Here is a 22,111-nt window from a genome sequence, read left to right as displayed (position 1 = left end):
CTGAGCCCGCGCCCGAGAGCCACAGTGACGCCAGAGAAATGACCACAGGCCGTTTCCTGCACGCCGCTCCGCATGCATGCCGTCTCTCCCTGCAAGTGTTCTGGGGGCCATGCTAGCTGGAGGAGGGACAGGGAGACAGGCAGTGAGGGGCGGTGACCCTCCCTCCCCTGGCCCCAGAAAGCCACCGAGCCTGGCACGGTATCTGCCAGGTGCTAAGAACGGACTCGGGGACAAAATACGGAGGGATGGAGGGAGTGCCAGCTCCTGGCCTTGGGAATTCCATGTGCTCATTAGGGGCAGAAATGGCTACGCAGTGTTACCAAAGAGGATGGGGGACAATTCAGGGATCTGTGGCCCCCCCCAAATGGCACTGATGGTCACACCCCTTTCTTGGGCAGGGAAGAAAAGGACCCTACAGGCTGGGCTGTTGGTTGGGTGACTTGAATTAGATCTTAAATGACCATGGGAACTCTCAAGTTGGTGAGGAGAGGGGCTAGGACCAGAGGGTGCGGTGTGGGGGCTGGGGGGCAGCAAGAGAGGCCCAGAAGTCGGAACACGGTGGGGGCTCCAGAAAAGACAGTTCATCTACATGCTGCCTGCCGGAGCCGCCTTTCAGCCGCCGCTTCCCCTGGGAAAAAGTGGATCGAAGACCCTTGAGCTGTATGGGAGCCTAGAGGCTGGCTGGCTCAGGGGTCTGCAAAGATTGGGGGGTGGTGCAGAGGGGACAGCTAGCCTCTCTCAGACCCCCTGATTTGGAAATGGAGGGCAGCAAAGGAGGAGATACAGGTTCCTGGAGGTCACCCAGCAGCCTGACGTCAGAGCTCTGGGGAAACCGAGTCATCTCCCGCTGGGTCCCAGGGTCCTGCCAGGTCTGAAGTGGGACTAACAGCGATATTCTCTGTCCATCCACTATGCAGGTGCAAGTTCTTCAGTCTGACTGAGACGCCCGAGGATTACACCATCATTGTTGACGAGGAGGGGTTCTTAGGTAAGTGCGTCTGTCACCCTGGCGTGGCTGGACTGTGGCCTGTGGTCACTGTTGGCTGCCCGCCGCCTTATTTCTGTCCCCACCCACTGCCTTATTTAGGCCCCTACCTACCACCTTATTTCTGCCCCCGACTCGCCGCCTTATTTCTGCCCCCCCTCCCGCCGCCTTATTTCTGCTCCCGACTCGCCGCCTTATTTCTACCTCCCCACCCGCCGCCTTATTTCTGCCCCCTTCCCACCACCTTATTTCTGCCCCTGAATCATTGCCTTATTTCTGTCCCCCCTCCCACCGCCTTATTTCTGCTCCCGACTCACCGCCTTATTTCTACCCCCCCACGCCGCCTTATTTCTGCCCCCCCCCCGGGCCTGCCACCTTATTTCTGCCCCCACCCTGCTGCCTTATTTTTGCCCCCCTCTCCTCCCCGCGAGTGGGTTAGAAAGTCAGCAGAGAATGTTTTCTTCTCTCCCTGTGCCCTGGCTGCTCCCTTCCCTTTCTGCTCATGAGACTCCCCCGGGAAAGGCCCGGAAGCGAAAAGGGTCAGTAAGACAGAGTGCTTACCCAGCTGGGAACTACAAGCTACCGAGAAAGTAGCTACACCCCGGGGATGGTTTTATTGAGAACTGCTGCTGAGTGAGAGGGCTTTTTAAAATGCGCTCAGTCCACTGTTCCCAATCAGGGGTCCCATAAGCCCTGAGGATCTTCCTTTTACGATTTTCTTTCACATGTTTCCACTTCTAAGGTTGAAGTTTGATTCACGTGGCGTAAAATGCACCCTTTTAAAGTGTCCGGCTCCCTGGGTTTTGATGTGCACAGGGTTGTGGAGCCGTGCCCACCAACATTTGCATCCCCCCAAAAAGAAACCCCATCCCTGTTAGCATCACTCCCTCACTCCTCCCCCCACGTTCTCTCAGTCTTATTTATTAGGAAGGTTTACTGTGTTGGTCCTGGTTGGTACTGTTGGTCCACGCTAATTTATGGGGAGGTGGTGTTATTTGCACCACACAGACGAGGAGCTGCAAGCAGAGGGGAAGTCACACGCCCAGGCTCACCAGCCCCAGAGCAGGGCACCCCCCGGAGCTGGCATTCCCTCCGAGCCCCTCAGTTCCTCTCTTGAAAGCCTACAGAGAGTGCAACCGATCCAACATTTGTGATAGAAACCCTGTTCTGCCCCAGAGACAACCCCTGGTCCCTTTTTTGTGTTTCTCTTTCCAACTTTTACTGGGCACGGGTTGTGTCTTTTTAATTTAAGGGTGATCATATTCTAGAGAGAAATGTGTTCACCTGACATCGTGACATGACGTGTCCTGTGATGTCACGGCCTCTCGCGGAGCACGCCATGGTGGATGTGGCCTGGCTCCTTGCCCCGTCCCCTACGCTTAGAATCCAGGTGGGGTTTCGTGGTTCTCCAGTGATGAATTTAGGACCTCCGGAAATGTGTGACCTTAGTTCTTACTCATGCTGGTTCCTAAAATGGGATCTGAGACCTGGCGTTGTGGGGTCAGAAGCTGACTGTGTGGTTCTCGGGGCAAGTTGAGGGCGGCCGCTGTATTGGACCACCCTCGCTGGTGAGCGAGGGGAGCCCTGGAGGAATTGACGTCCCTCCTACGCTCTGTCACCCTTACACTCCCCTGTCATCGAAGGCATCTCTCTGGTCATTCATTCATTCATTCATTCATCCAGCAGACCCTTTCTGAGCCTAGGAGCCACAAACAGGGGCTTTTGCCTTAACCACAAAGCACGGCCCCGTGAAGAATGTATGCTTGGGCAACCCAAACCCATCTCCATTTTTGGGTGGGCCCTGCTGAGAAGCATGGCACCTCAGACACAGGAGGAATGCCCCAGAGTGTCTCTGCTCTCGGAGCAAATACCCTGGTAGCTCCGTCTCCCCAGACGAGATGAGCTCTCTCCTCTGGAGGCAGCAAACAAGCAAATGCCGTGAGCAGGGAGAGAGGGAGGCTGGGGCCGCAGGCCCCGGGGAGCCGGTTTTGCAGGCCCTGGAAGCCCATGTTTGTAGGAATCGTCACTCCCCTGAGAGGGGTCCGGCAGGTGAATGGCTGCCTGTCTCGAGCCGGCCCCCGGGGGTTGCAGGAGGCAGCATGGACGGAGCCCCTCTGACCCTATGAGCCTCAGGATCTGCAGGCTACTGACACTGTTAGCTGTGGAGTTGTGATTATGGTGGGTGCTGTGCAGGAGACCCCATAAGAGGGGAACTTGAAGCAGACAAGACGGCAGACGTGAGCGCCCGGAATCGACATATCCTGACTCCTCTCCCAGCCCGGAGAGGACTTCTGTCTGCAGAGCTATGCTAATAAGCCCTGGGAAAGACTCCTCCTAACTTCTTTTATAGATAAGGAAACTGAAGTGCAGAAATGGCTATCACCTGCCTGAGGCCTCACGGTTGTTGTCCTCTCTGGATGCTTCCATGGCCCGGCCCTAGGCAGGGGGAAAGCAGAAGTGCAGGAATCCAGGCTTTGCCCCTTAGGGACTGACGGCTCAGGGAGGACAGAAACACGGGAACCAGAATTATGGTATCAATAGAGAGTGGCGCCCAGCCTGGCTGGCAGAAGTGCAGTCTGAGAGGACTTCCCGGAGGAGGCAGTGCTCTTTGCCTTGAGGCAAACCCAACTAAATGAGTAAAGAGCTCACCCGGTGGAACCCGTGAAGTTGGGAGTGGGGAGGCTTCCAGAATGGAGGGTCATTTGGCACTCCCAGGGAACTGAAGGTGAGAAGGCAGAGCAGGAGGAGATGGGACGAGGGAGGCCAGGAGACAGAGGCAAGGGGGAGTCAGTGAAGGGTCTTATCTGATCTTGAAGGGCTTCCCTGGAAGAGAGGGCCAAGTCGGGAGGCTGGCACAGCAACGATAGAGCAGGAATCAAGAAAGATTCCAGATAGGAATTTACCTAGGACTTTTTCCTGAGCTCCACTGCTGACCAGCAGGGAGCCTCACACTGTATTTGGGTGTCCGGAAGAACGGGTGAGCCTTCAGCACGTCCCTTTCTGGGGAGCTCGGAAGAGGATGCTTTGGGGTAATTTATGTAGTCAGGGAAGGCTTCCTGGAGGAGACAATTTTTGCTGCCCTTGAAAGGCTGAGGAGGGAGACAGCATGTCAGGTGCGGGTGTGTGAGTAAGTACAGAAGCAGAGACCAGATCCAAAAAGCATATGCAAAGATAGATGCAAACAAAAAAGAGGTGAGCGGAGTCCGTTTGGACCTCAGTCTGCAGGCAGTAGGGAGCTGTTGAAGGTTGTTGATCAGGGAGAGAGTTGTCACTGGGGCTGGACTTAGGAAGAGGCACCCGGGGTGAGTGTGTAGAAGAGGAGAGAGTGTGAAATGGGGGCCTCCCTAGAGGGTGACAGGCTTTGTCCAAAGTGAGGTCTTTAGGCCCAGGCTGAGACCCTAACTGACCCAGGGAGGGAAGCACCCACAATCCTGAAACCCCGACATTCCCTGGAGCCATTAATAATCACCTGGCCTCTCCCCAAACCTTGTCTGGTGACAGGAGCAGTAATAGTGTCTTCAGTCTGGGGAAGGGGGCTCCGGGAAAGCAGGTGCAAATTATTCACCCAGCAGGGGCTGAGAGGCGGGGTCCTTAACTTCTGGGTAGGGGTCTCGCTTCCAGGCGGCAATCCCTGGTCAGCACGCCGGGCTGCTTGGTATCTGCTATTGCCCGAGAAAAATTGCGTACGCTTGTGGGGGTGTAACATCTCTTGCACGCGTGCTGGTCAAAAGATGGGAGAGGATGTCGTGGAGAAGCGACTTCTGGCCCCACCCTGGGCTAGGATGGGAAGACCCAGGTTCTGATCGAGCTCTGCCACCTTCGTGGCTTGTGATCCCGGGCAAGCTGCTCAGCTCCCCGGGGCCTGCTCCCAAACACGGGATCACCTGTCCCTTCTGCAAGGCACCCACGTGGCCATACAACACGCATGCGCTCGATCGGCGTCATTCTGTCCTAGGCGAACCACGGTTCCCGCCATTGGATTTTAGGGAGCACCCAGGTGTTTGTTGGAAATTCCTCTGGGTCTCCCGCTTGGCCGCGAGTCTGTCTTTGCCCCACGTGTTAACTACTCCTTCGCGGCGAAATTGCGCATTTGTGCAGCTCCTGATGTGTGTTGCCCAACTGCCATCGAGAAACCAGCAGAACTCCACTAGCAGTGTGCTAACTGAAGACGCGCTGGCATTTGGCGAGCACTTGGACGCCAGGCGCTCAGCTCCGCACTCGATGGGGATTATCTCATTTAATCCTCGAAGCATCTTCTGGAGCTGATCCTGATTTCATCGTTCTGCGCTTGCAACCGAGAAACTGAGGGGCGTTGACTTTGCCCAGACTCATGGAGGCAAGATTAGACCCGCCCACCTGACCCCAGGACTCTTGACCCTGCTGCGGGCAGGGCAGGGGAAGCCTGAGGGACACCGGCTGCGTGGGGAGCCTGCAGCCATGCAGCGCAGGGACCCGTGGGTCCTGCAGCCGGATCGGGGGAGGCCCGGGGAGGGGGGTTGGGTACGGCGAGGAGGGCAGCGTGGGGGCAGGGCTCCAGCCAGCCACAGAGCTGCCCAAGTCTGTGGCCGGGGGTGACAAGACGCCGTGAACCTCCACTACCACAGGGCGTATGCAGCTCCGAGAGGCTATTTTTAGGGGCTTGTACTATGTGCAGTGACAGAAGTAATCCATTTTCATCTTGGAATGGGTCCACTTTTCCTCTAGGGAAGGGCAGGCTCGCTGACTCCTGGTCAGTCTCCTGGCAGCCCATCCCCACGGCCCCAAAATGGCACCTCAGGCACCCCGAGGCTTGGCCTGGGGCAAGCATGGGCCACAGACAGGCCTTCCCACCCCGCCCCCCACCCCGGTATTTGAGGTCCCAGGGGTCAGAAGCAGCAAACGCTGTGGTTTCTAGCAGCTTTTGCTCCTCCGACAAAGCTCACACTTCTGGAAGTCTCGGAGGGGTGACCACTGGTCTAAGCTCACCACTGTCAGTGGGTTCTATCTGGGAACGAGAGCCAGGAGCGGCAGGCCTTGAGGCCTGGAGCTGGGCAGGCAGACCCATGCCGGCCGACCGCTGCCCAGACTGGCCAATGGTTGGACCCACCTGAAATCCTGTGTCGTTTCCCCCCAGCCCCCCACCATCCCATGTCCCCATTTTTAGCTGGCTTCAGGTCTCGGCTTCTTCCTGGGACTCATCCAAACCCACCGAGAGTCTCCCGAGAGCAGAGCCTTGGCTACACAAGCACCCCTTAAAAATGCACACACCCCAGTGCTTCACTGCCTCGGAGGGAACGCGCCTCCCCATTGTTTCCGCCACAGCTCCCGGCCGCCTCCGCCGGGGAGGACGGAGACACGATTGGGGTTTGTCACCGTCCCAGCCCGAAGCCTGTGTTCTTTGCCCTCCGCCTACCTGCGCTCTCAAGACCCCCACTGCCTACTCCGTCCCACGGGAGAGGGGCCGACTTCTCAGAGCCCGTTGTGCGCCCATAAGCAGACGGGCAGCCAACTGCTCCGTCCCCACTGGTGGCCGGGGCTGGGAATGGCACTCACTCCACCGGGGACCCCTTGGCCCGATCCTGGGAAGCTGGGTATGGGAGCAAGGGACGATGGTGAAGGCCACCCCCCACCTCGGGTCTGGCAGGGTGACCGAGCCCTGACCGAGCTGGGCCGAAAGCAGGAGCAGGGAAGGCAGGTGGGTGGGAACATGGGGCCTGGACAGAGCAGAGAGGCAGGGCCAGCCATCCCGTCCCTCATCCTTGTCTCGCACCCCTATGCACCAGTGGCCAAGAGCAAAGCAGACAAGGCCACCACCCCACACGGTGACCGCTCACCACGTGCAGCCCTCAGAAGTGAAATGAATCAAAATGAAATAAAACGTTCCGTCTTTTTTCTTCCGTCGCATCAGCTGCCTTTCTTCTGTCTCTCCAAGGCCACGTGCGAGCGGCCACCGTTCTGGGCAGTGCAGGTGTAGACTGTCTCCATCCCCGCACAAAGCACTCTCGGGGGGGGGGGGGTTTGACTTTTATCTGAAGGATACGAGAAGCCGCTGGGTGGTGTGGGGTCGTGAGGAACCTGGCAGGGGCAGGCAGAGGGCTGGTTCGCAAGCGCTGACGTGGTCTCATGTTAGCAGGCGACGACTTAAGACATAAAGGACCCTTCCAGAATTTTCCCAAGAAGGCTGAAGGGATTCTGCCCATTTCATTAGACTTTCATCATTAAATATGGTAAAATGATGGCTGGCCGCTGTTGGGGCCGCAGGGTTCGCACCCAGTGCACGGGACCAGAGGAAGCGTTGGGCTGACCTTCTAACAGGGCTGGACCATCAGGATACCCCGGCCCTCGGTGGCTCCTGGGGTCGTCTCGGAAGAAAATGCCAGGGTTGAGGGGCTCCCAGCGCCGCCCCCGGGTCCAGGACCCTTGGAATTTCAGAATTGAGCTCCTGGTTCTGGGGGGAGGTTTCCTCTCGCGGTCAGACTCCTTCTCTTCCGATACCCAGGTAACAGTTAGGCTAGAGGCAGAAGCCTGCAGCTCAGGGCCCCTTAAATGCCTTTCCTCCTTCTTGTCTTCCCAAACCTTTCCCCTTCTCTGGGAAGCCACCCGCCTCTCCAGCCAGCCTGGCCGCAACGGTCCCTTCTCGGCCAGCAGGACCAGTGGGCACACCAGGCTGTGGTTACCATGGCAACTGGAGCCAGGCAGGTGGGAGCCCAGGTGGGGCCTCCCTCAGTTTCCCCTCCTCGGCAGCCATGTTGCCTGAGGCCAGCACAGCCTTCCCCAGGGTGGCACTACCATCATCCCAGCCTCCGTGATTCGCCAGTGTCTGGGCCCCTCTTCCTAGCCTCCGCCCTTACTGGGGACCTGGCCCTTCCTCCTGGTCAGACCTGGGTTTGGGTCCTGGCTCGTTTCCCTAAGGGATCTCGGGCAGATCACCGGCGCTCTGGTGTGTCCTGTATACGTTGGGAAGGACAGTCCTGGCACGGGGTGTGTGTGAGCAGACGCCTGGAGTGCATGGAGAGTCCCGCGTGCATGTGCGTGTACCCATGTCCTGTGGGCAGGCTCCCCCGGGTGCTCGCTCTGCAGGACCGGGCAGATTCCGGGTGTTTGTGAGCTAGTCAAGGAGACTTGGTGCTTGCTGCCACTGTGACCCTCCTCCATCCTGCCCCTGCCAGCGCCAACCCCCAGGATCCCTGGGCTCCCTGGAGGGGGGGGCTTGGGTGGTAGTCCCTGCCGCCAAAAGGTGGCATTCTTCGGGGTGCCTGCTGGAGCCATGTGTTCTTCCAAAATGCAGGTCGGACAGAAGCAGGGAGAGAAATCCCGGGGCCCGCCACCCTGTCTTCTGGCTTCCCCTCCACCCCCAGCCCCCTGGGAGGTTCCAGGAACCAGTATAAAAACCAGGGGGGAGGAGGCGGCACCTGGGGGGCTCAGTCAGTTAGGCGTCCGACTGTTAGTTTCAGCTCAGGTCATGATCTCAGGGTCGTGAGATCGAGCCCCATGTCAGGCTCTGCACTCAGCAGGGAGTCTGCTTGGGATTCTCTGTCCCTCTGCCCCCTACACCCGCCGGGCACAATCTCATTTGCACTCTCAAAGAAGAAGAAGAAGAAGAAATAGTACATCTTAAAAAAAAAAAACAAAACAGAAAAACAGCAGGGGACCTGTTGCACCCATTTGAGGGCAGCCCCTGACAGCCAGAAGCGTAGTGGGACCAGGAGATAAAATCATTACTCGCAGCTGAACACCCGTCATGCCATGGTTGAGGCAATAGAAGCCCCACACAGAGAAGCCACTTGTCGCCCGGGCCCCTACCCTGCCAAGCAGTCGGGCACGTCTGAGGTCCTCTGAGGGCCTTCCCTGCTCGGCCCTCCCGGGATGGGACCTCCGATCCCATCCTCCTCTGACGGAGGAGGGCACCGAGGCCCGAGGGTGGGGGCTGGCTGGAGTCCCACAGCTGGCCCACATCTCTGTCCCCATCCCTGTCCCCTGCCCTGTCCCCTCCCCGGAGTTCCCATCCGTCACAGGCCTGCCTTCCATGTGTCGTCCCTCTCCCTCCCCGCGCAGAGCTGCCCTCCTCGGAGCACCTGAGTGTGGCGGACGCCACCTGGCTGGCCTTGAACGTGGTGTCGGGCGGGGGCAGCTTCTCCAGCTCGCAGCCCATCGGCGTGACCAAAATCGCCAAGTCGGTCATCGCCCCGCTGGCTGACCAGAACATCTCCGTGTTCATGCTCTCCACCTACCAGACGGATTTCATCCTGGTGAGCCGGGGCCCCGCACCCTGGGGTCTCGGGTGGCATATGTCCACAGTGTTCTGAGGCCCCTATTGCATGATCAGCTCAGAGAGAGGTCAAGGGTCATGGGTCAAGTGTCAGCATGGCCCCAGGCGGGACTTCGGGGCTCCCCACAACCCCACGCACCACGTGCCTTTTGCAGGCCATGCTGGGTTCCACCCGGAGGCCAGGATGTGAGGGCTGGGAGCACGTGTGGGCAGCGGTGGCCAGGGTGTCTGGTCACAGGGCCCCCAGCTGTTCCAGGCTCCCATCCCCCACCAGCATGGCGGGAGGGACAGGGGAAGCTGGTTCTGGGAGCAGAATCTCAGAGTGAAGGGGGTCGGCGCCCCTTGGGGACCACCGGACTCTCACATCCTTGACTCCCCGTCCCCAGGTGCGCGAACGGGACCTGCCCTTTGTCACTCACACCTTGTCATCAGAGTTCACCATCCTGCGGGTCGTCAATGGCGAGACAGTAGCAGCCGAGAATCTCGGCATCACCAATGGCTTCGTGAAGCCCAAGATGGGTGAGTTGAGGGGGCTCTGTGCAGGGGAGACCTCAAGAAGTCACCAGGGCCTACCCCAGAGCAGCCCCGTTCTCAGAGCATTCATTAAGCACCAGGCATAACAGTGTAATGATCTTGGTCAGACCCTGCTCTCAAGGTCTAGCAAGGACAGGGGACGTGGACACAGCCGGTGATGGCCAAAGGCCACTCCTCACCCACCCAGGGTATCAGGATGAGCCTCCCAGAGGCAGCGACTCTCAAACTGAAGCTTGGAGCCCAAGTAGGAGCTCAGCCAGGTGGTAAAGGTTGGGAAGGGCATTCATTCCAGGCAGACAGCAAGGCATGTGCAAAGGCCCAGGGGTCTGGAGGTGAGCCTGCAGAATCAGGAGAGCTATGGGTGGTTTTGGAGGCTGCAGAAGGCACAGGGGCCAGGTCCCCCAGAGCAGCTCCCAGCCTTTGTTCCGGGCCCTCCTCCTGCCCCACGCCGCTCCTCCTCCCGGCCTCAGTGCCCACTGTCTTTGCTCTCACAGTCCAGAGGCCTGTCATCCACCCTCTGTCCAGCCCAAGCAACAGGTTCTGTGTCACCAGCCTGGACCCTGACACGCTGCCTGCGGTCACCACACTTCTCATGGACGTCATGTTCTACTCCAACGGGTACGGCCCCCTTGGACATGAAAGGCTGCAGAGTGGGCCAGGGGGACACAACTCTGCCTGGGAGCCCCAGTCTGCGTGGGGAGACAGCGAGCTGCCACCTGCCCTGGAAGCTAGTCTGGGGCTGGGGGCGTGGATCGTGGCTCTACCCCGAAGCCACGCTCCAAGAGGGGAGACAGCTTTGGGAACCCCAAAACTTGGTGAAGCCCCAGGGCCACATGTCCATGGAATCGACACGCCACTCCCTGTCCCCTGAGCTCCAAGGGCAAGCCCGGTCAGTGGGGGAGCTCAGGGGTTTTCATTTGGCAGGCAGTAAATAGGCTTTGCAGTTTTCCTCAGAGCGGATTTTAGTGGGGTGGGACGATGGGCCAGGGAGCTGGCAGTGACCACAGACTGTGCCCCGAATTGTGGGTCAGCACAGGGATAGAGAAACCCTGCCCAGGAAGGGGTAGGGGTGGTCTGCACTGAGGGCCGGCTGTGTCTCTCACTCCATGAAGGGTGGTGCTCACCTCTGTGAATGCCGTGGACTCATCCGCCTCTCAGACTGGGAGACCGAGGCGGGGGGGGGGGGGGGAGGGGCGGAGGTTCAGGGTCACCCAGCAGGGCAGGATCAGGGCCAGGACTTGCCCCTGGCTTTCCCAGGCCGGTGGGGATGCGGGCAGGCTGGGTGGGGGTCTGGGTGCGGCAGGGGTCCATTGCACCCCTCACCACCTCATCCCCCGGCCCCCAGAGTGAAGGACCCCATGGCTGCCGGGGAGGACTGTGGCCACATCCGCTTCTTCTCCTTCTCCCTCATTGAGGGCTATATCTCCCTGGTAATGGACGTGCAGACCCAGCAGAGGTGAGTGGCCCATCTTACAGATGACAGGTGGCTCAGCGAGATGAAGGCCCAGGGCCGTGGTGGTGGTGTTGGTCCCTAAGCTCCCTATGTGGGGGGGGGGGGCAGTTGTTTTAAAGCCCACTCCCAGCCCTGCCTTCCTGTTCCCCCCAGACGAGGAGGGCTCCAGAGGGGGGCCTCGAGGCCCCTGAGCGCTCCGAGGGCAGCCACAGTTCTGACCAAGGGACCACGACCAACATCAGCCCCTGGGGTTTGTCTCTCTCTCCTTATTCAGGTTCCCTAGTAATTTGTTGTTCACGAGTGCATCTGGAGAGCTCTGGAAGATGGTGCGGATCGGAGGACAGCCCCTGGGATTCGGTGAGCCCCGGGGGGTGCCGCACCAGCGGGGCGGGGGGGCTAGCATCGCCAAGTGCCGTCCGTCCGGGCTCACTCACCCTATGGTACAGACAGGGAGGCTGAGGCTTAGGGAGCTGAGGTCCCCACCACCACATGCCCTTGACCAGCGAACGACAGGAGGCATGGGCCTCCAGAGGACTNGCAGGGGGCGTGAGAAAAACAAAAGGAAGGGGCATCTGGGTGGCTCAGTCGGTTAAGCGGCCGACTCTTGATCTCAGTTCAGGTCGTGATCTCAGGGTGGTGAGTTCGGGCCCTGCTGCTGGGGTCCGTGCTGGGCATGGAGTCTGCTTTAAAAAAAAAAATCAATCGAAAAGGAAAAACAAAGTCACTTGTTAGTTCCAAGTGCTCATGGGCAACGGCTGTTGTTCTGATGAGTGTCGTTCACTTAAATAAATGTGTAATTGCAGTCCGACTCAGACACCCCAGCACTCACCCCAAAATACCTCACCATTTCTGTCCCGGGAAGGAGCAGCTTCTCCGTCACGATGAACTGGTCCTACAGAGGACATCTGCAGAGATTCCCTGAGAGTCTCTAGCCTCGGTTCCCGCAACTGCCCAAACGGCGTCGTTGGCAGCGCGTTTGGTCCACGAGCGTGTTCCACGGGGCCAGGGGGCTGAGTCCTTGGTAGTTGGCAGGGCCGAGTGGCACCGATTCGCCCGGGACTGGGTGGAGGCCGTTGTCAGTGATGCGCCGATCAGACATGATTTCCTTAAGCTAGATCTGTTAGACCCCAGAGCTGGAACCCGGGAGAGGCTCTCCGTCATCTCGGGGAAGCATCCTCCACAAGCCCTGGTGGGGATTGGTGAACCCTGATTTCCCACTGATGAAGGGGAGAATGTTCCAGAAAAAGCTCTGACTGCTCCAGGGGCCATCGTGTCAGCCCTTGGACGCTTAAGTCCTAGGACAGGAGATGAAGGTGGCAGGGCATTTTGACCTGGGGGTGAAGGGTCGGTGAGGCAGCCAGGCTCTGCCTCCTGCCTCACCTGCCTGTGGATGGTAACTAGCAGGACAGGGCAGGTCCCCCCCAACTCTGCTCACGTCAAGGCCAAAGCTAGAGCCATCCTGGGGGCAGGACAGTGGGCTACTCTCTGGAGTGCTAGGAAGTATACACTGAAGGCTCCTGGTCTGACCCTGGAGCCCAGCCTGCCTCTCGGTGGAGGGGGGGCCCTCCTTGGCCACAGACCCCAGCATTTCTGCTGCCCACATTGGCTGCCCAGTGCAGGGTGGTGGGGATGGAGCGCTGAGCAGCTCCTCACCAAGGAGGCTGTTAGAAACGAGCGTGACCACAGGTAGCCTAACCGCCGAGCCTCAGTTCCCTAATATGCCATCCTAATAAGGATGATGGTAGATGCCTCCTCTGGGTAGTGAGCACCCGTGCGTGTCCATCATACCAGGTGCTTAGCTGTCATTGTCACAGGTAGGGCCCAGGTGGCTCGGACAAGGGTCAGGAAGGATAAGGCTCCCCAGAGAAGGTGACTGGTGGATATTTGGATATTCCCCTGGCTCCGGGAAGGGGAGGGAGGTATGATGTAGCAGCACCTGTCCACGGCACCCACGTGGCTCCAGGTGGCCGTGCCCAGGGTGCAGGGTCCAAAGGTAGAAAGGGCAGAAGAACCTAGCCTGGTCACTCCAAGCAGAGCGGCAGAGTCCTGATGCCGGACCAAGGGGTCTGTCTCCATTTCTTCCTGAAGGTGGAAGGGAGCGGCAGAGCTNGGGGGCCACCAGGAGACTGAGTCCATCAGAATACCGTCTATAATCCAACAACAGCAAGTCCCAATGAAGGAGGAATAAAGAGGGGATAGGAGACAGAATCCAGACGTGTGTTGGACGGCCCGTGGGCGGGCACCCAGGAGAAGGGCGTGTGCGGAACTGCTGCGCTAGCCTCCCAGCCAACGGCTGAAGCTGCCTTCCCAGGACGGCATGGGGTCTCAGCACACCCTTACGGCTATAAATAGCCCGGCAAGGAAAATAGCTTGCTGAGAATCTGAAGGATTCCAGCCTGGCAGGTTCCATATGTTTGTGAGCGGGGTTTGGAGTAAACGCGCCTTCTCTCCAAACCCAGCACGCGCACGTGCAGACAGCTCCCAAACTGTCCTCCTTCAGCTCCGTGCTGTGCCATTTGGGCTTCCCTTAGCCGTCCTATCATTTTATAAAGTGCAGGTCACCAGCCTTCCGAACCGCTGTGACAGGTGCGTCCCAACCCACAGTCAGAAAAGCATCGTTCTCTACTCCCAATCTCCTACCTCCGTTTTTATCAGAGTAGTTGTGTCTGTGACAAAAGGAGCTTAGGATACAGCCGTCTCCACCACGTGATGGCACAGACAGACGGTCACCAGATGTCCAGACACCGGGCCTGCCCAGCCACCAAGAGGGCCTGGGGGCCAGCCAGGAGACCCGGCAGACCAAGCAGGAAGCAGGAGCTTGAGAGGCCCACCAAGTCACCACACAGGTCCAGGGCTGGGCGGACAGAAGCAGGACTGGGGCCAGGGAGTGAAGGAGCAGAGGGGTGGCTGGAGGGGGTGACGATGGGGTGTTGCAGGGGTGGAGCTCGGGTCGGTGCCCAGGCTCCAGCCTCAGAATCGCACGGGGAGTTGGTGACCCGATCTGGACTCTCCCACCCAGTCGGGAGCAGTGTTGGGAAAAGGCATCGTCGTCAAAATTGCAACAGTGGCTTTGGGGGAAACAACCTGAAAACTTGGAAGGGGTTGTGTTGGTGGCACAGAGTGGTCCTCAGACCCTGGAGGTGTCCCTGGAGGAGGAAGCTTTGAGTGGTGCCTTCAAATCAGACAGGCAGCCAGGGGTGAGGAGAGGGTGCACTCCTGCTTTGGAGGCCTAGAGGGAGAAAGAAGCCCCGTTCTAGACCCTTTAGGACAGGCAGCGGTCATACCTGGTGGGGACTCTGAGGAGGAAGCTGTTGCTCACAGAGAGGAAGTGACCTGACCACAGTCTTCTGGCTAGAAAAGAGAGGGCAACAGGAAAGAGGGCCTGAGCCCACGATTGGCCACACTGCATCCAGCTCTGTCTCAGAGAACTCGTGAGATAGCAGGGAAGAGGAGTTGGGGCAGGCAGACAGTGATCAAAGCTGGACAGAGCCGGGCTCTGCGGAGCCCTTCGGACAAGAGCTCATTGCTGGCCGGGGGAGGGGGGGTCGGTCAGAGAGGGCTCCTGGGTGGAGGGGCCTCTGTGCTAAGCCTTTAGGGTGAGGGGTGGGAGCGCTGGAAAATTGTGGGGGCGTGGCAGGCACCGGCAGCAGGGGCAGGGGGGAGGTTGGCCGAGGACGCTGAGCACCATCCCCGCCTCTGTTCCCAGACGAGTGTGGCATCGTGGCCCAGATCTCCGAGCCCCTGGCTGCTGCAGACATCCCAGCCTACTACATCAGTACCTTCAAGTTCGACCACGCGCTGGTGAGTGTCCAGCTCCGGCCCCCCCCCCGGCTAGGGATGCTGGTTCGGGGCTCACGGGTTCTTGCCTCCTCCTGCCCCCTCGCAGGTACCAGAGGAGAACATCAGCGCCGTCATCAGCGCCCTGAAAGTCAGCCAAGCAGAGAAGCATTAGGAGGGCCTCTTCTGCTCCTCCCTGTCTGCCCCCCAGGCCTGGGCCCGGCCCCTACCCTGAAGATTCTTCTCGCAGTATTTCTCACAGACTGGAAAATCGGCCCCAGGGGCCCCCAAGAAGGGACCTCTGGAAGATACCCCCAATTGCTTCCCCTGCCAGGCCTCGGGCCCAAGCCAAGGCCTCCCGTGCCCTCCTGTCTGGAGCCCCCAGACCCTCCAGAGAACCCCTAGCCTCCTCCTCCCCCCACTCCCACTCCAGAAAATGATGTCCGAGGCCCAGGGAGCTCACGAGCCCACTCGCCTTCCCACCTGGCCTCGCCCACAGCTGGGGGCGGATGCCGAAGGAAGCAGGGGCCTCCTACGAGACAATGGGGTTCTGATTCTCGTGTCATCTTGGGGAGCTGGCCAAGCGGGACTGAGTTCCTGGAGCCCGGGGAGGCCCCCGTGAGGACCTGGGGCTGGCCTGTCGTGGTCGCTGGTCTCTGGTTCCATCAGCTCCGGGCTGGTTCCCGCAGAGTGGAGGCCAGTGGGCGGCCCTTGGGTCACGTGCTGGGGTGGCTCTGACAAGCCTGGGTGGGGCCCCAAACTGGGGAGGACCCGCGCCACCCAGAATTTCGCCTGCCATCCACAGGGCCTGTGCCCCGACTCCCAGCAAGACTGCCAAGGGGGCCCTGCCAGACCCTCCCCACCATAAGCACTCACTCCTGGGGGCAGTTCCCAGGAGACCCACCAGCCTGGGGCGCGAGCTCCTGTCCCCTCTTGCTGTCCCTGGACCCTACTTGGGCCGGCAGAGCCTTGGTTTCCCCCAAGTGGGGGCATCCCCAGCATTCTGGACCTGGGGTTTTTTGGGTCGCCCCCACTCCCCAGCAGTTGACTAGACCAGCACAGGGCTCCCCTGTTATCCTGCCCCTCTCCCCTGCCCCACTTTTGGGGGATGTGGAAGGCCTCTGCCCCCGACTCACCTGCCTGCCCCCCCCTCAGCTGGGGACTGTGGCATTCATGAGTACTTGACCTGGGGGCAGCTTATCTGAGCCTTAATAGAGAAAACTGTACCATACGTTTTAGTTTCTTATTTAATATATTTGCGCCCAGGCTGCAGTTGGCGGCAGTTTTCAGGGGATGGAGCCTACTGAGTTCTGTTGGGGGGGCCCAAAGGCTCAGCGTCACTCAGCTGGTGCCCTGTGGCTCCAGGGACAAGCATGAGAATCGGGAGGTGTCCCAGAAGTGTTGGCCCTCTCTTTGGAGCAGGAAGCTGGCCGCAGGGGTCTGTTACAAGACAGGGGTCCTCCAGGACACCCCACACGGAGCTGCACACGCAGCCCCACTGACAGGCGCCCGGGGAGCCCTGGTTCTGTCCGAACATGAGAGGGGACCCTAAGGCCATGGGGTGGTGGGCAGGCAGGTGGCACGCCAGCTGGGGTGGTCTTGTACCCCCTGGAGGCTGACCAGGGAGAACGGGGTGAGCCCCCGCGGCCCCCCTCCAGCCGGGGGTGCTTCCCAAGTGAGCTGGACCAGAGGGTCCCCTGAGGCTCCCGCCCTCCCTGGTGCTCTTTCTCAGGCAGCATGGCTGACTCGCGCCGTGCCCGAGAAGCTCAGAGGAGAAGGGACGTTCCCTTAGGCGAAGGGCTTGTGTGAGCCCCACTCCCCCCTTCTCCCAGCATTGTGGGCCCCTCTGAGCCTGGGCAGCCCTCCACGGAAGAGCTGTGGGTGTGGATCCTTGAAGATGCTCAGGGCCCAAGCACTGATTAGGAACCCACTTCTTTTTGTTTTTTGTTTTAAGTTAAATCATTTTGCACAGAACTCCAAAACAACCAAAACGTGTCCATTGTTTGCTGGCTCCAAAACGGGGGTGGCCGAGCGGGCAGGGAGGGACCCGAAGCCCTGAGTCCCCTTTCTCTCTCCTCGGAAGGCCTTGATTTGCCGTGGCGCGTCTGTCCAGTCGGGTCCCCTGATGGTGTCACCTCTCCGCCTTCCCTCCCTGCCGAGCAAGCGTGTCGGCGCCGTGACCCCAGAAATGTGTGCTACCCAGACCCCCCCCCAGAACGTATCTATTGTACACACCTATAAATACCTGTGTTTTATGTTGATATAGATATATACTGTAAATAGCATATATACTTGAGCAATATATATGTTAATATATGCTGTGTGAGCACGCACGCGCGTGTGCGCACGGTACATGGGCGCGGACCCCGCTGTGCGCGTGTGTGTGGGCGTGTGGGCCTCCCCCCCGCCGGGTCTGCTCCGCGCACGCGCACGTCTTGAGCCACCGTATATTTTTACTTCAAGTATATAGGCAATACGCTATCAGAGAAGCCGTGACTTGAGAGAAAAACAAAACCAGCAGCCCGAGCGCGGAGCCCCCGCAGTCCGTCCCCCAGTCTCCCCTGAAATCTGGATTCAGCCCCTTCCTGCACCCCCGTTTCCATGGCCGAGGCCCCTGGCCGCCCTTTGTTTGATCCGGCGAACGCGGGGACGCAGGGAGGAGCGTCGCGATTTCCACCTGCTCAGCCCCAGAAAGGCCCTCTTCCCATTGCCCTGAGCTCGAAGCCCTGGGCGGGGACGTGGTCCCGCTACAGCTGTCCACCCGGGGTGCCCCCCATCTCCCCACATGGCTGCTCCTGCGTCATTTTCACCCGCAAGCTTAGAAACCTCAGGTTCTTTTCCCAGGCCCCGTCCAGCCAGGAAAAGGGCCAGTGCCCTTGACCTTGTGTCCAGGAGGGGCTGGGTGAGGGCTGGGCAGGAGCTGCCACCTGGATCTTCCCCTTCCCCGGCCTCCCCTCTATCTGCCCGCCCATGCAGAGCATAGTCTCGGGGACGTGCTCTCCACAGAAGTCGGGGAGGAAGAATGCCCCCCAGTTTGCTGGGTGCAGGGGGGTGGTCTCCAGACCCGCAGGGCTGAGGCTCTCTTGGCTCTGGCTGGCAGGGCACGCGGCAGGGGCAGGGAAATGGGGCTCCTGAGCAAGGCTGCCGAGAAGGAGAGGTGAGGGGCGGCCCTGGGCCTGCCACCTGCCACCTGGCCCTCTGGCTCTGCCTCTCTGCCCACAACAGCTAAAGGCCACCCCTGCCCCTCGCCTGCCCCATCCCTGCACACTACAGAGAGGAGGTGGGAAGAGGAGGGAGGTGCGACCACCCCCTTCTCCCTCACCCCCAGTTATAAAAATCTGTCTCCGTGGCTCAGCCCTCAGGATGGTCTCCTCTGGTTCCCAAGAAACAGCTTTCTCCCTCAGCACCCTGTCTCGACCCAGCGGAGATGGGCACGGGGCCAGCTCTGCACCTCCTTCCTCCAGGGGGTCTCCAAAGGCCAGGGCACACATCTAGGCTGAGAGGTGTGTGGACTTCCCCACCCTGGGATCCAGGGGGTCCAGACTCTGCCAAGCACCAGCATTCTCCCCCTTCCACCAACTGCAGGCCACGGGCCCCTGGTGGGTCCCAGAGCCGCCTGCCGTGGCCTCCCCCATCGGGCAGTGTGGCCTTAGTGACCAGTGCGGTGTCCAGAAGAAGATGCGTGGTCTGGCGAGGCTTGTCTTCTGTGAGGTGACGGAGGATGGCCTGGAGGTCAGAAGGTTCTGGTTTGATGAGTAGGGGGAGGCCTCTGTCCCAAGCCAAGTCACCTAACAGTCAAAGATTAAACTGCCCAGCGTCCGGCCAGTCCCTCCTGGCCGCATTTCTCAGGCTGACCATTAGGAGTCCCTGGGCCATCTTTCTGGGCCTCTGGATCTAGCCTTGGGGACAGCTTGGGCCCTTCCCAGCCAGGGCTAAGAGGGACCTTTATCTCCCAGGTGATAGCAGAGCATTCCTGTGCTCTGTGACCGAGGAGTTTTTGATGCCACTTCCTCAGTGAACCCTGAGTGGGGAGTAGGAAGAAACTCCCCCCAGTAGATCTGTGTCCCCTGTAGGCGGGGGCAGGGGAGCAGCCCGTCATGGCGGTCACAGGCGCTGGGAAATGGAGCAGGCGTTTGGCTTGGTGAGAAGAGCTTGAGGGGGAGAGGATAATGGAGTCTCCCCCTGACCCCCCAAAGACATAGGTGTTGGCTTTTCTGGGTTCCCAGATGCTATGCTGGGGGAGGGGCTTGGCCTGGAGCAGGCAGTAGCCCTCCCTTCAAAAAGGCTGCCAGGTGCCGAGCCAACCAAGATGGCCGCGGGGGGTTAGCCCAGCCAACGGCGGGCCTGGGGTGAGAGGCCGGGGTTGTCCTGGTGGGAGCTGAGCCCTATTGTAGCTAGATACCTTTTCCTACATCTCAGAGCTCATCCCAGCTAGTTTTCTTCCTTTCATTTTCAAATTAGAGGCCACAAAGGGCAAACTTCATTGTCTCTCCTGCTCTCCCCTTAGACCTGGGAGGAAGCCACCGCGTAGGTCGTGGCCTTCAGCTCTGATGCTTACGGCCTCCTATGAAACTGCTCTGTCAAGAGGGCGAAGGCCAGGCGGGAGCCGTCAGCCGACCAGCCTGCCATCCTTGGGCCCGATGGCACCAGAAGTGCCCCCAGGACGGAGGGAGAGGCCTGTGGCCTGGCCCGTGGCATCCGTGGCAGGGAGGGAGTTCGAGGCTCTTGGTTCAAGGCAGGGGAAAGGCCGGGAGTCAGGACTGTGTTGTGTGTTGTCCTACACATCCGTGTGTGCGCGAGCGCCTCCGTGCGGAGCTCAGACCCGAGCTAAGGGCCTGGCTCGTTCAGTATTTCAGGCCTCGGGAGCATTGTCACCGTGGGCCACGTGGAGTAGGGGTAAGAGTGCGCGGGTGGCAGGCCTCGCACACGGCATGCCCCACCTCACTTGATTTTGTTAAAGCTGCTCTGGGGGGACCGGAGGTGTCCCCAGCAGGGGCTCTGTCCTGTGGCCCCAAGGGGCGAGACCTGCCGAGCCAGCCGTCCAGTACACGTGCGGTCCTGAAGACAGTATTCGCAGGGCGAGGTTTCGGGTGCCGGCGCCCCTCACCTGCCGGGGCTTCTCTGCCAAGCGCATCCGGTGAAGCTGGAGACCAGGGTGGGGAGCGGATGAAAAACGGGCCAAATTCGGGTCCCAAGACAGAGGTCAAGTCCAGTGTATTTTCCTNGGAGGGGGCTGACAACAAACAAAAATCCCAAGTCCTGCTCTTGCTCTATGCCAAAATTATTTCCGTTATCCTGAGATGGGGGTGAGTTGATGGTGGGTGCATGATGGGGCTCTGAGGGGCCTCTGCCCTGCCCAGGGCCTCGCCTTGGGGGTCTGGCCCTCACCTGGCATGCCCCGGGTCATCGGCAGTGGCAGTGGCACTTACATCTGTCCCGAGTCCTGGGCCAGGGGGAGCACGGGGCCACCCGACGCCCCAGGGCCCTCACACTTTTACCCTCTTTGTTGAAGACACACAAACCCCTCGAGATTCATGTACTGTATGACGGAGAGAAAAAAGTACCTAATGTTCCCCCAAAAAAGTATATTTTGTACTTTGTAAAGTGTTAATTAAAATGGAGACAAAAATGGATGTTGGCTGACCGCTGTCTGATTTGGGGCCGACCCAGGACCACATCTGCGGTCTTTCCTTTCCCTGAGCCGCGGTCGGCAGGGAGCACAGGCCGGGGGGGCGGGGGCTGGGAGGAAGGAGAGCAAGGCTTCCAGCCCAACACCCAGAGTCTGAGAGGAGAACCACCCACCCCTGGAGCGAGAGGGGCTGTAATAGTCACCTGGTGCTGCGTAACAAACTGCCCCCAAATTTCACAGCTTTACAAATGAGCGCATGGGTGTCGCGGTTTACGTGGGTTTGGAATTCAGGAGCAGTTTGAGCAGTTGTGGCTCAGGGCCCTTCGTGAGGCTGCCGTCATCTGAAGTCTTGGCCGAGACCGGAGGATTTACTTCCAAAGGCAGTGGATTCACACAGCTGGCAGGTTGGGCCTGGCTGTTGGCAGGAAGCCTGTTCCTCTCGGCGTGGGTCTCCCCGTGGGGTTCAGTTTCCTCGCAGTGGGGTGCCTGGCTTCCCCCAGAGCAAGGGAGCCAAAGTAGAAGCCAAAATGGTTTGGAGTTCCCACGCTTCAGAATTCACACACCACCGCCCACCACCCTACGCTGTGGTCATAAAGCCCAGCTCTGATTTGACACAGGAGACCGCTCAAGGTCAAGGTCTCGGGGGCCACCTTGGAGACCGGCTACTACGTACTACGCCCACCACTCCTCCCCAGACCTCTGGCAGAGGCGGGCCTGGGGGTCGGGGGGCCCATGGAGCAGGACAGAGCTCCTTCCCCAAGCCTGGAGCCCTGCTGTGGACATCACACCACCCCCCACACCAGCCCAGGAAGGGCTGCTTGGTTCTGAAAGCCCAGGAGCTGATGCCTCCAGACAGGACACCCTGGAGGCAGGAGGGAGGGCACCTGCCCAGCGTCCCTCCCACGAGCTTCTAGCAGCTGGCTCCTTGCCCTCTTGGCAGGTGGGCATTGGGGCTGCCCCGGCAAGAAAGGGGTCTTGGACCTCTCTGGTATTTTCCACGGAAGGCAGGTGTGAGCAGGGCGGGGCTGAAGACCTGTCTGCACTTGGCCCCACCGACCCCTACCCCACCCCACCTCACCCCTGTGCCTGGAGACGTAAGGATGTGAGCGTGAGGCTGAAGCACTCTTACCACTCCGAGCCTCGGGAAGTTCTGCTGCTTGGAAGTCTTTTCCCTCTGGGGTCTGCAGACTGAGTGCCCTCTCAGGCCTTCAGATGACGCACGGGCTCCAGGACATCCATGGTGACTCGGGTGCCCAATGCAGGGAGGGTCAGGGACGGGGGGACAGAAGTGACGAGACACCAGGGCAGAGAACAACTGTGGAGAGGGTCTGGCACATGGCACATTCCAGCCAGCCAGGGAGACCAAGCCCAACTGCAAGACCCTGGGTTTTAAGACCAATCCAAGGGCGTCCCTTTTAGTATCCCGGTTGCTGTGTCCAAGACAGAGGTAGTCACTGGATCTGAATCTTGGGTGGGAGGCTTAAA

At 59.9% G+C, this 22,111-nt stretch overlaps 1 protein-coding gene across 1 annotated transcript; it reads left to right on the top strand.

The window, feature by feature from the left end:
• Positions 1-462: 462 nt before the first annotated feature.
• On the top strand, positions 463-17,264 carry CASTOR2 (cytosolic arginine sensor for mTORC1 subunit 2). Its single transcript, XM_034669539.1, has 9 exons — positions 463-480; positions 820-988; positions 9,020-9,213; positions 9,620-9,752; positions 10,262-10,385; positions 11,113-11,223; positions 11,495-11,577; positions 14,927-15,021; positions 15,107-17,264. Exons 1-9 carry the CDS (start codon positions 463-465, stop codon positions 15,170-15,172), a joined length of 993 nt encoding a protein of 330 aa, XP_034525430.1. The 3' UTR covers positions 15,173-17,264.
• Positions 17,265-22,111: the final 4,847 nt, after the last annotated feature.

This window comes from Ailuropoda melanoleuca, chromosome 10 (genome assembly GCF_002007445.2).
Source record: "Ailuropoda melanoleuca isolate Jingjing chromosome 10, ASM200744v2, whole genome shotgun sequence".
NCBI lineage: Eukaryota > Metazoa > Chordata > Mammalia > Carnivora > Ursidae > Ailuropoda > Ailuropoda melanoleuca.
Note: the sequence above shows the minus strand (reverse complement) of the source record. Positions and strands in the feature narration are given on the sequence as shown.

Coding starts and splice junctions, on each gene's coding strand:
- CASTOR2 (XM_034669539.1), top strand. Junction 9,753..10,261: donor CTTCGTGAAGCCCAAGATGG/GTGAGTTGAGGG, acceptor TTGCTCTCACAG/TCCAGAGGCCTGTCATCCAC. Junction 10,386..11,112: donor GTCATGTTCTACTCCAACGG/GTACGGCCCCCT, acceptor CCCGGCCCCCAG/AGTGAAGGACCCCATGGCTG.